This window comes from Lissotriton vulgaris, chromosome 4_1 (assembly GCF_964263255.1).
Source record: "Lissotriton vulgaris chromosome 4_1, aLisVul1.2, whole genome shotgun sequence".
In the NCBI taxonomy this organism is placed as follows: domain Eukaryota; kingdom Metazoa; phylum Chordata; class Amphibia; order Caudata; family Salamandridae; genus Lissotriton; species Lissotriton vulgaris.
In genome coordinates this window covers 1951205763-1951218677 of record NC_141691.1, presented here as the reverse complement: position 1 = coordinate 1951218677, position 12915 = coordinate 1951205763, and the positions used below count along the sequence as shown (strand labels likewise).

At 44.3% G+C, this 12915-nt stretch overlaps 1 protein-coding gene across 7 annotated transcripts in view; it reads left to right on the top strand.

The window, feature by feature from the left end:
• Positions 1-12915, top strand: part of PTK2 (protein tyrosine kinase 2) — an 878302-nt gene that overhangs the window by 281512 nt on the left and 583875 nt on the right. For all 7 annotated transcript variants that reach the window (XM_086966271.1, XM_086966270.1, XM_086966268.1 and 4 more), the window contains one exon: positions 454-680. In XM_086966271.1, the coding sequence (XP_086822397.1) occupies positions 486-680 (195 nt within the window). In that variant the 5' untranslated portion in view covers positions 454-485. The remainder of the gene's footprint in view (positions 1-453; positions 681-12915) is intronic.

Below are 12915 nucleotides of genomic sequence, written 5' to 3'. Positions count from 1 at the left end.
GTAACATCAAAGGCTTCTGAGCAGTGGTACTGTTGAAGAGTTGAGGTTTTTTTTCACCCTGAGGGTCAGGGCAAAAATGGAGGGACCCGGCTCAGCACCTGCTTTTTAGAACTGTTGGTGCTCAGCGTCGGCAGGACCCGGCCCAATTAAAGCCCGGCTAATAGTTTTTGCAAACTTTATTCCATGCACACTGCCCTCCACAGACTAACCAGTCACACTGCCTAACCCACCACTGTGAACTGGCACGCCATTAAAATGGACCTCTGCAGTTACTGCTGACAGGCAAACAGAAATGTACAGCTTTAGAATGCTAACTTTTCCATAACGGTCTAACAATGAAGGCTGCAAGATGTAAATTGTTCCTTGAAATAAAGTTTTCATTTTCCAAATGTATACCTATTTAACGCTCCATCTGGCAAGTTAACACTAACGCTGTGTTGTCGCCTCTTTCAGAATATGACCGACACCTAGCACCCAGCAAGAACATGGCGGCCGCTTACCTCGACCCCAACTTGAACCACACGCCCGGCTCGAGCGCCAAGGCGCGCCTGAGCGCGGGCCTGGAGCGCTCCCCCGGGGCCATGGAGCGCGTGCTGAAGGTCTTCCATTACTTCGAGAGCAGCAATGAGCCAATGACGTGGGCCACCATCATCCGACACGGAGATGCCACCGACGTCAGGGTAAGTTGGCACCCGGCCTGTGCAAACGACAACAGAAATGTTTAATTTGTTTCGTGCTGCTCGTTTGCAGCAGATGTTCCTGCTCATTTTCCAGGAGGTGGGTGAACAATCGTGGAAAATTCACTTGACCGGTCTTGACATTGTAATTTCTTATTGTTCCGGAATTTAAGTGACGTGAAATAGAAAGGAAAGGGGAGACACATTGAGATATGTGGACTCATGGAAATAGCACAAATGCAATTTGGCAATGAGCGCGCGATGGAGGTTGGTGTTCTATTTAAGTGAGGCGCATAGAAGTGTCGGTGAGGCATATTGAAGGTGTCGGAGAGGGCGACGCCAGGTTCAGACACAGAACAGGCGGGAAAGGTGGTGGCAGTGTTTTATAATGGAATCTGCTTATGCAGGGTTTGCGCATTTGCCTGTTCTTCTGAAACCGATGCCATGTTTTTTTCACTGACATGATATTCACAACATTACCAGTAAATTTGATAGTATTTGTATATTTGCAACGATAAGCGAAGCAAAGAAAACGATTCCCTTAACTTCTAGCATTCTCTTGAAATGCAAAGTGTTTCCTGGAATTAGAAGTGACTGCCTTGGATCAGGAGTTTTCCACATCCGAGAAAAAAAAAACAAGAGTACCGCAGCCTCATGAATGAGCTCTAGTCCCAAACCACAAGCACGTTTTCTGGTACATATAATGTTCCTGTGCATTGATTTTTTTTATTCAGCAGTACAGTTAATTTAGCTTTATATTCTGTGAAATATCTATCCAGTTATGTCTCAGAGTGGAAGTAGTATGCTTGCTGCCGGTAATGTACGTAATATTAATCGTCATTAGGTCCTTAAAAAAATAAGTGCCTTGTATATTACACTTTTTTTTTTTGGTTCTAAAAGTTTTGTTGAATTTTTTAGTGAATACAGGAAAGATCTCTTCTGGGGTATTTAAAAACGTAACAAGATATTAACTAATAGACACAAAGAGCGATGTAATGACGTGCGTGTAGCATCAATAATCACCACTCAAACAAGAGAAATAGGTCTAACATGAAATTATAAAATCCGACCTAAAAGTTTGGGTTGGTGGCTTACACTCTGCTGGTAAAGACTAGCCAGTGGTGAGACATATGAAAGGTGTGCCTAAAACACCATTGTAAATAAGGAGCAAGAAAGAGGAAGTCAACAAATTGAGGTAAGTATATGAGGTTGGAGAAGAAGACCGGACAGCAACTCTTTCTGTCCCCCAGTGTTCTTTATTTTGGGGACCTTCAACATGAGTGTAAATGAGCAAGTGTGGTACTCTTTTCCTGGTCCAGATCACGTAGAGGGTTAACTACTGCCTTGCAGTAGTTGAGTTATTGGCACAGTTGTTCTCCGAGGGAAGCTTTGCTGGCACAGAATTCAAGCACTGACAAAGTCAACACCCCTGGATTGTCTGTAATATACAGAGCTTGCACATGGCGCTTTCATGCTTGCATAGCTGTCAAAAGAAAGTTGCTTTAGCCGCTCATCTTACGATGTATTTTTAATGGTACAAAGAACATGTCTGCAGTGTGCTGCAACTCTGTATTTATAGTATGGATTGCATTAGTGCTGCCAACGGACGGCTAAAGCTAAAAGCTGTCTGTAGCCAGAGGCAAGAAAAGTGAGATATGTACTCATGATGAGAACTTGGGAGTGCCATGTGAGCGGCTTGGGCACTCCCAATTCCTTGTCAGGAAGGGAGGTCTGCTAGGGTATATCATTGTTGGTTCATAGTAGAGTGAATATCATAGAAACAGGAGTCTGAGATTTTTTCTAGAATCATCTTGATTTGTTGTCTTGATGGACCTTGAATACAGTTGTGTCCCCGATTGTGAGGAGGACGACATGGAAGTGATGCTCCAGCATTGAGGATAGTACAGGCTGGCGACCCGGGTAGAACACTATGGTACAGTTGTATCTAATGGACTCATCCCATGTCCGCTGATTTTAGACTTCACAAAGACAAGCAGAATTGTCACATGGACAAAGGACCTCCTTTCTGCTGAAGATCAGACATTCTCACCCTGTGACATGACACAAGTACAGTGAACAAAAGTTTGGGGACTAAAAAGCATATGTTATTCATAGTGACGTCACAAGAAGTAAAGCCATACCATTGTAATATTCCTCACTTAAAATTTAACTGGCTTATTTTAACAAAAACAAGAAGTACACATAATCGTGAAGAAATTTGAAAAGAACATTTTTTAGTCGGTTTTATTTTTCAATATATCACGTAGGTTTTCCACATACTTGTGTTTAATTGAGCTCAGAAATGACAGAAAGGGACACTATTTTTAAACAGACGTACGCAACATAGTTTATCATCACTATTAAACTGCGTTTAGAGTGTACACAAAATGTACTTGGGGTATTTTTTAACTTTAAAACTTTCTGGTAATGCATTTTTGTTTTCTGCTGATGTTAGGCGAAGGGTTAAGAGCGTGAAGTTCTCGGTTCTGACATAAGGTAGGAGATTCAATTATAGCCCGCACTGGCCCTATCTTGCAGATAAAGGTGAAGTTGCACGTAGGAAGCTGGGTTGGGCGGTGCCAGGGGGGAGGGCACCCTAAAGCCAGGGTACACGTGCCCAGTGCCTGTAAAAGCAAGCAGCTGCAGTGCTGGGACACAAGGTAACACTGCTCAGCCTCCTTCGCCCTTGGGTAAACCCAACGGGGTCCCCTCTGCACCCCGACTTGACCCCTGCCATGTGATCTCAAGACAGGACATCATTGACTGGATTCTTTCTTCCATAAGGGCTGGTCTGAACGCCTAATCTGGTTTGTGTGTGATGCTGTTCGGGATCTAACCTGAAGCCAGTGGATTGGTGAATGGCTAATAGGAGCTGATGGCAGTAGAGCACTGCATGGAGGGTTTGTTTTCATGCACACTAAAATATGTATGCATCACAGCATCATTCCTCGGGGCTTGCTTCCTAACACAGCCATTTTAACCCTATGGACTTGGTGTTAGTATTTGCATATTTAGGTTTTATCATTGGGTCGGTCTCAATGAGTGGAGATTTTAGCTGTTATACAAAGAAGCTAACACAATCCCAAATTATTGAAATCCAGAATGGAGCATGTATCTCAACCTCACTCACTATGATACACCCTTACTGACTAACCAGTGTGGCTATCATGGGATACTGTGATTAAGCTGCAGAATAGTAAAAATTGTGTTAGAGGTCGCCAACAGGCCTTTTTTGCCAACTACCCCAACATTAAAAAAGAAATAAGATAGGGGCCCATCTTTCTTCAGGTGTTTACATGTTTCTGTGACTCTCATAGCTGTACAAGTCTGCTGCATTCATCATGGCATCCTTCACATGAGCACACAAATCCACCTAAAAAGTGAACAGCAAGTGTGGCCACTCTGGTATACCTAGAAGTTCTTCTCTGAGCTCTTAGCTGTGGGAGATCTTTGACATTGCCCACATACATGCAGTTGTCAAAAGATTGCACTGTATTCTGTAATCTGCGTTTAAAGGGGTGAACGAATCATAGGTAACCCTAGAAGCCGGGTCACCAAAGAATAAGAATGCGAGAAGCAAAACAGGGCAGAGAAAGTGAAGGACAGATGTTTTACCACAGCTGGGTAACATATATTTAATGCACGAGCACTGGACTTCCGAATCATCTTCACACCAGCATTTTCACACCATCATCTGTGCATCATCGTCTAAGTTAGAGTCAAGGTTGTATAAGGTTTGAAGTGGAATCTAAGCCAGGAAACTTGGATCCCATCTCAAAAGCATTCCTACAACTATTTAATATCAAATTGCTAAAATATAATTTTAACACTGTGATTTGATATATTTGTTGAAAACATGAAGGCAATTAAAGTGCTGCCTTCTTTCTGAGCTTTCTCAAAGTATCATCCTTGGTTGCTGCCACATCCTGTTTTGGTTATGGTGCTCCGTTTTCCTGATCATTTTGTTTTTGTTATGATCCTCTCACCTTATGTTGCTTTGTTGGATGATTTGGTGGCTGTTTTATTTTTTAATTCGTATGCCTATGCTTTTGATCAAGATGTATCAAACTACTCAACTTGCTTCCCTTATAAGTTTTATGTTTTGTTGTATGAATTCAAGTTGCTATTCTTTTACTTTCTTAACTTGCTGAACTTCATACATCCCTTCTTCAGGTGTATTTTATGCATCTATATGTTGATTACATACTATGTAGGGGTGGCGGCCATTGGCTTACAATATATCATTACTTCTTTTTGTGCTATCATGTTCAGGAATTTCTGGAAATTTTAGACTAGATTTTGAGACTACTTTAAGCAAAACGGCTGAGATTAAGAAGCATATTTCCAAGCTGGGTGACGAACAGGCAGCAGACCGCTCGGAAAAAGGGGTTCAAAGGACCTACTCGTATTCAGAAAAAAAAACACATCCTGAATCTTAACGTTGGAACAGGAGGACCCACTTTACAATATTGAGAGTACGAAGAGTAAATTAAGGTTTATTAATGTCACATGTGGCACTTTGCCCAGATCAGTGCCCAAGACCTCTTCTGGCTAAGCTCTTACGCTTGAAAATACACATTACTGGAAAATATCCAGAAGGAAAGGACGCTTGAAACAAGACAGCCGGCCTATTATGTGTTTCAGGATCTACTAAAAGAGTTGGTAGAAGGGATGCCAGGAACATCCTAGATGTAATAATAAAGCACCTTCGCCCGAGACTTTGCATCAGTATTAATTTCATTTTGATGAAAGTCATTTCACAAAAACTTTCGCCATCTAGTGAACAAACAAAAAAAGTTGTGGTTATTATATGTAGCTCATCACATTATGGCTTAAACTGCCTCTAGACCCTGAACTTTGGTGCTGCATGACTGTGGGCATCATGGACCCGACGAAGGTTTTAAGTAGTCTCCAAAGATGGCTTTGTTTCTTAGTCATAGATTGAGAGGAATGCAATTCTGTAGTTAGACACCGTAATGTACATTGTATTAGTCCTTTGGATATATGTTTGCCCAGAGTGGGTAGTGTTAGTGAGGATAATTCAATACATTTACAGGAATATGTTAGTTCAAGTACTTATGGATGAGACGCATTTCACATTTTATGTGGAGATTAGTTTTTAGTCAGGTTAGTGGGCATCATGATCAGAGAATTGATGTACTGCTGTTAGACATATAGAATATTTTAAGATAATTTAAAGAACTAGCTGATTGTGCCTCTCTCAATTACTTTGTCTATTCAAGGTGTGGATTGCTTAGTGTTCTACCTGCTTTATCATGGACTGCCTTTTGTGGTTAAAACAAGATATGATGCGGCTCGGAAGTTTAAAATAATCTTTCCATAGAAACGAGAGTAAGTTCTAGAGAATGTTTTCATTTGCAAATTAAATTTAAAGTTATGTCTAGTTTATGGGGGGAGGTAAGGAGTGGGCTGATTTTAAGCCACAAACTAACAGATGGGTACACACAATTGTGAGCTTTTCACTTGATTGACCCATTTAAGCCTTAGTGACACAAGTGTGAGGAAAACGAGAAGATTGGGTGGCCTTTGTAGGTTGAAAAGATTAAAGAACAGTGGAGATATTGAAGCCGTACCAGAGGTGCAGAATGAGGATGAGATAGAATACTATGTTGAACGTATTCAGATCTTCAGGCATGATGTCGGTAAACACTTGAACGGTGTTAAAACTACTATGTGTATGCAGGTCACTGCTAACATAAGTTGCTCACCATCTCAAAAGTCATAGCAAAGAAAGATGGCCATTAGCTGCTACTTTAAAAAATATTGGCTTAGTTCAGTACTATGTTTGTTGTGAAGTCTTGATAGTCTTCGGAGTAGTTTTCAGTGGATCTGATAATTCTGGGTTCAGTTGAATCAGATAAGGGTTATTGGTAGGTTGGTTTAATACGAAACGCTTACAAGAAACAAGGAAACACCTTAGAGTAATATATCTGGTATGAAATATCTTTCAAGGTATGCACAGTGACTTAGTACAATATGGATTTTATAGTAAGGACGCTCATGAGAGCTTCCTGACCAAGTTATGCCAAACCTATTAACTTTGCTAAAACGCATTAAACTTTGAGATGTAAGAACAGCATTGACGAAGCCAGCCGGTCTCGACTAGGTGACCTATTGAATTTGTAGATGCTTTTTGCTGATGCTGTGCAGCATTGGGAAAAAGCAAAATATTTTTACAGATGCTGTGCAGTATAGTGGAAAAATAAAGGTGCAATGATGCTGCTGCCCCCTGTCGAGTCATGATGCTGGTATGTGCATGTGTGATGCCGTGTGCACCATTTTCTTTCTTCCTGTTTATCTTTTTTTTGATGATCGAAGGTTGTGGATGTCACATTGATCAGTAAATACATTTTTGTTTTTAACGTGAAAGTGCTGTATGCACTGTGAAGCTGTCTGGCAGCAAATAGCTGGTGGACCATCCAAATTTTAAACAAAGTGTGATTAGTCCTCAAGGGTTTCAGGGACCGCACGGAGGAGCAGGTGGGGTGGAGCAACAGGAAGAGAAATTACATAAAATTAAAAGTGGGTGAGGTACAGGGAAAAAGAAGCACACGAGGAAGGGCGCAACATGGAGGGTGGGGACACCATTGAATAAGAAGCAAAGAAATTAGTGACCATTAAACAAGCCAATGGTAAGCAGTGGCTGGGCTCTAAGCCCACTCAAAGCTCTAGGTATAGGTCGTGATAGGCGAGATTTAAAAATGAAAGCAGTGTATCACAGGAATTCTGGAATAGAACAAACAGAGTTTTGCACGGTCTTACGTTTTTTTTCTGCTCTTTCATTTGCTTAAGCTGATATGTTTATAACTGAGCAGATGCTTATGTTTTTAGGTCTTGCCTAGACTGCGCTTGTGCGATCTCTTCGAGTCCTTTTGTTTTCTGTCAGTGGGATTAGAGACCACCAATTGCTTACCATTGGTTGGCTTCACCATAACTCTCATGTTCTTGCTTCTTATTGGTCTGCTGCTGTAGGCCTCCTTCCTCTTCATGTGCTTGCCCCTCTCCGTGTTGGCGTGCCCCAACCCTCCCTCCCTCCGTTCATTGTCCGTGTTGGCTTGCCCCACCCTTCCTCAGTTCGTTGTCCATGTTGACTTGCCCTGCCCCCACTCGCCCTCTCTCCTTACGTTGACTCCTCCCATCCTCTGTTGTAAATGTTAGCCCCCCACCTGTATAACAAACAAAGTGCCATGACCCGGACACCACTGGCTGCATCATAGTGCTTTTTTTCTTCCACACCCGCTGCTGTCTGTTGGCTTCCCCCTCTGTGTTTGCTTCCTCCCTTCCCCAGCAGTAGGAAAAATAGTGCTATGGCATGGCCAGCACTGGCCGCGTGCCAATGCTTTTATTTATTTTTAACTTTGAGCCATGCTGTTGTACAATATAGCTAAAAAAATTGCCAAATCTGATCATTTGCATTTGCAAGACCCATTGGCTTTCCTTCTGCTTGTTGAATGGTTAATGCACCTGGAAGTTTGAAGTTGGGTAAATGGCTTTCTCAAAGTCGAGGTGTTTTCTGTGTTCTTTTTCTATAGCTCTGGGTTTCGTTTTATTTTTTAGATGCAAGCTCGAATGAGATGAAAATTCCTTTATTTTGAATGTGTTGTTTATTGAAATGCACAAGCTAGGGCAACTATATCACATGGGGGCAGTTTGGAGGAAGATCTGACAACTGGTGGTTTTTGTGATGTGCGTGGAGGTTTTTGGGGTATTGCTGGTGACTACTTTCTACTGTGGGACCTCTTCTCCCCCCGAAAAATAGAAAGATGAGCGTTATTACGTAGCATCATACTTTTTGCACGTTAGAACAGAATTCTCTTTTACATTGCTCCGAGAGCGTGTGTGTAGAAAACATGATTGCCTAGAAAAGGGTTTCCATAAGCTGAGAGCCCGGGGAAAGATACCCTTTTTCAAGAGATGCTTTGGAGCAGAAATGGGGATTATACTAGAAAGGTTGGGGAGTCGCAGCGTCCCTAAAGGCTAGAGCAGAAATCTGATAGTCTGTCTGTGGACCCTTGGCCTGGCCTGCTTTTTATGGGGGTGAGGTAGTCGATGTGTTGGAGCATGGGCGAGGAATAATACCTACTAGTTCTGCCTTCATGACATGGAAGTGGTCTCTTTCGCCAATACGTCTCAAGAGTAGTGAGCGGGATTCCAGGATGCGGCTCATGAGAGGAGGAAGCGTGTTTCCTAGTTGTGGTGCCACAGTGAAGAGATCGGGAAGGTGGATTCCTGTCCTGATGCTCCTTTGTGGAGCAAATAAGAGGTGCATTCTCCTACTGAGCTATTTCATAGGAAAGGAGTGGTTACTCCTTCACTGGGGCTGGGTACCCCACGAAAAAAGCAACATGAGTGATTCTACCAGTCAGTTGTCCCAGTACAATGGAAAAGGGGGCAGGGCGAGACGGCATTCCCTGACAAGTTCTTCCTGTGGTAGATTCTACACTGGGAGGATGTGTCCTCTGCAAGGGGGAGGAAGGAGAGATGGATATTTCCCTACATGCTGCCTCTGGGACAGGGAGCAGTCCAGTGACTAACCCCAGCACAGTGACCTGGAGAACTCCATGCCAGTCCCTCCTCGAAACAATCTCCTGCATCCAGTAAAAATTTGGGAACAATGGCAACTGTTTCGGGGTAATGCCAACAGCCCTGACCCGAGTGAAGCTGTTTCTAATAGTCTTTCAGTGCCTCTTCGCACAACAGCAGTGTGATACTTGTGGCTATCAGGAAAGCCCACACAACAGTGGTGACACACCTGTTATTTAAAAAAAAAAAGCTGTGTATGAGAAGTTCGTTAAGTACAGAAAGTACCCTCGTAGGAGTTATATCATTCATGGTAGATGCATAGTTCTAGTTGCGTATAATGTTTTTTTTGGTTCAAGGCCTAAAAGTCAGGTCACGTTCCCGTCAGCATTTACATTAGAGAGGCACGACTGTTGTCATTCCCATGAGATTCCCTCCCCCTCCACACCCATTCAGGAACAACCTAGTGATTCAGCGCTAGAAAACGTAATCTGGATGTCAGAGCTACCATACCCACAAAGTGACTACTGTATGCACTTGTTCTTGGCCAGGCAGAGCGTCCAATCAACGGAACGAGGCCTCCTATCACTAAAAAGTAACCTGGGCAACACTGCGGGAAGCAGTATGGATGGGACTTCTTTGACAGTGCAAAGCCTGTAGAAGGAATGAGGAGTTCCTGGGAGAAGGCAACTGAGGGGGTATGGGGGAGGTTCCCATAGGGTTTACCAGACCCAGTAAGATGTGTCTGTCATGGCGGATGTTAATCGTCCTTCCCTAGGTCCCAAAAGGCAGTGCAAAGCCCCAGTGCTTCCTTCCTCTGCAGTTCGCTGCTCTTGACTCCAGCCCAATATTCCGGATCTCCTCGCTGTGCACCCCGCTGTGCAGGTGGTGTCTCCAGTCATATTGTGATCGCTCTTTGGCCAGTATAAATGCTAGATCGGTGTATTTTGTAGTGGCTTAACGTATAGTGACTGTTGATAACAGCCTAACAGACAAGCTTAAACAGTTTCTCGTCATGGCTTATCATTGATCTCAACTATACCTTCTGTGACGTCCCTCCAATAGCCCTCCAACGCCTGGCAAGCCCAGAGCATATGGTAAAAAAAATATTTGCCTGATCAGCCCGGCATCTGGGACAGTCAGCGGGAGCTCAAGCAAATACCCAATGCAGCCTCTGGGGCCTGAGATACCTCTGTATAAAATGTTATCTTGTATAAATTGGAAGTTGCCATTTCTGAAGACCTTTCTACGATACTCCAGGGCTCTCTTGCAGTCTGCCTCATTATAGGCGCCCTGCGAGTCTTGAATCCCACTGATCCCTCAGCCGATGCAGTGATACTCCAGTGTGCTCTTGAATCGCCCCGTACAGCCATGTCATTACACAGGTGTGACACTTGTGGCTGTCCTTAAAAGCCACCTTCAGCCGGTGCTCTCTGGCTCAATGCCTCCACTCGCCGCCCACGTCCAGTGCCAGCCTCGTTCCATGCTTGCCGCCTCTCAAGGGTAGTACAAACTGGTATTGACAGCTGTTGTTTTTGGATTCTGCTCCATACCTCTGTCCTCCCTGCCTTGATTGCTGTCATGAGACAGCTTGCATAGTTTATTTAGGAATCTCAAGTTTAATCTTGTTTTTCAGAACAAATGGCTTCAGCTGGGGGTCTGGGCATGAACATAAGAGAGTGGATCTATTCGCCTCAGCTCTTATGCACGGACGGCCACCTGCGGGCAGGTTTAGTTGTTATTCGTTGACTGAAGGAAGGTTACCCTCTTACTACACCTCACCCACAGATCCACCATGATTTCACACCCACTGTAGAAAGATGGAGGATGTCAGCGCCTTAACCAAGAAATTCCCAACATTTTTCGCTGTGCACGGCCAGACGTTTTGCAAGCATCTAATAAACACTGCAATGCTTTTTCCGGTATCCTCTCTTACTGTATATGTAAAAGATGCTTTCTGCTATTAAGGCAGTATTCCACACCCTCTGTAATAGTGCTAAGGTTTCTTTGCAGGTGCCCTTTTCCAAAGTTCACCTTCAACCAACCAGTGCATTTGTATCTATGAGGTCTTTTTTTTAGGGCTCCACGTTACGCCTGGTAAAAGAAAATTAAAGAGAAAGTGGCATGGCATATTCTGCCGTGCCAAGGCGCCGGCCCACCCCATCGGATTGGAGTGCCAATGGCGCCCATCGACCTAATCAACTGTTCAATCAATCACTTTACGTAGAAGTTAGTTGCGTTGTATCAAAAGTCATTTTATACCCCTGACTGGTGACCAGGAGTATAACACACTGGCTTCAACTGGTGCATTGTATATGCATGACGAATGCATGAGAGGTGTTATTAATTAAGCAATACAAATGACACTCGCCTTACAGTGAAGTCAACATATTTCTATGTCCTTCAAAAATCTTGTGATAGAAACGGGTGTGCAGATTCTGTTGACACACAGAGACCGGGTAGAAGGACTCAGTGAAGAGGTAAAGTGCTAAAACAGTGGTCTCAACCTTTTGACTTCTGTGGACTCCCACTTAATCATTACTGGTATCTGGAGACCCCCACTGAGCTGTGTTGCCCTCCTTTTTTTTAATGGTATTTTATTCCGTACGGATCTTAATTACTGACTTTACCTGTTGTGTAGTCCGACGTGCCCTGTTTTAAGGAAAACCACAGATTATTTTTTAGGTTTTGCCTCGCCAAAAAGATGCGCTCTGCGCATCTTTTTCGGCGCAGGCGAAAACCTGATGAGAACTGTAGTGTGCTTTGGGTCGGCCCTCCTCATTCATTGGCTGGCTCCGTAAATGGAGCCTTGCCATTGGACGAGGGGCCTGTCCGTCAATGCCGGACCAGACACGGGGGCGTTCCCGACATTCTTTGGCTTTTGCCGACGTCACGCGACGCCGGGAACGCCCCCGAGTCTGGTCCGGCATTGCCGGCACTGTAGGGAACGGGACGGACAAGCAGATGGTGCAAAGTTTGTAATGCCCCCTTACGGAAAGCGTTCCGAAGCCGTTTAGGTGCCATAGTAGGCAAGGCGATGAGGTTAACAATGGCCGGGCTTGGTGGAAAATGCTACAGCGACATCCATTACCGGGCAACGGGGACCGCTGAGTACCCGAGCGGGTTTCACTGTGCGAGAAAATACGATGGTCCAAGGTGACAATGGCCGCTCACGGGAGGCGTCCTGAGGCCTTTAGGCGCCATAGCAGGCGTGGCGATGAGGGCAACAATGGCCGTGCATTGTGTGGCCAACTACAGCAACACGACGGTAGGGTGACCCGCGGGTCTTCAGTGACGTAACATCCCGAGGTTACATTTACAGCATTTAGGCAAGTTGTATAGCGCGGTCTTTAACTGAAGGTGTCAGAGCGCTCGCAATGATATGTAGCTGGGCCTTTACCCGTAAGGCGGCAGGGTGCTTAGGATGACCGGCGGGTGTTCAGTAACGTAACATCCAAGGGTTCTAGTTACCTCATTTAGGCGGTTGTATAGGGCGGACTGTAGCATCCCAGGGTTCTAGCTACGTCAGTTAGGCAGTTATATAGCTCAGACTTTACCCGAAGGCGTCAGGGCGCTCGCAATGCCATACAGCTGTGACTTTACCATGGCCGCCCACGAAAAGCGCCCGAGGCCTTGTTAGGTAACAATGGGTAACAACTGTTGAATAAGAGCAATTCAACAACTGCGGGTGATTTAT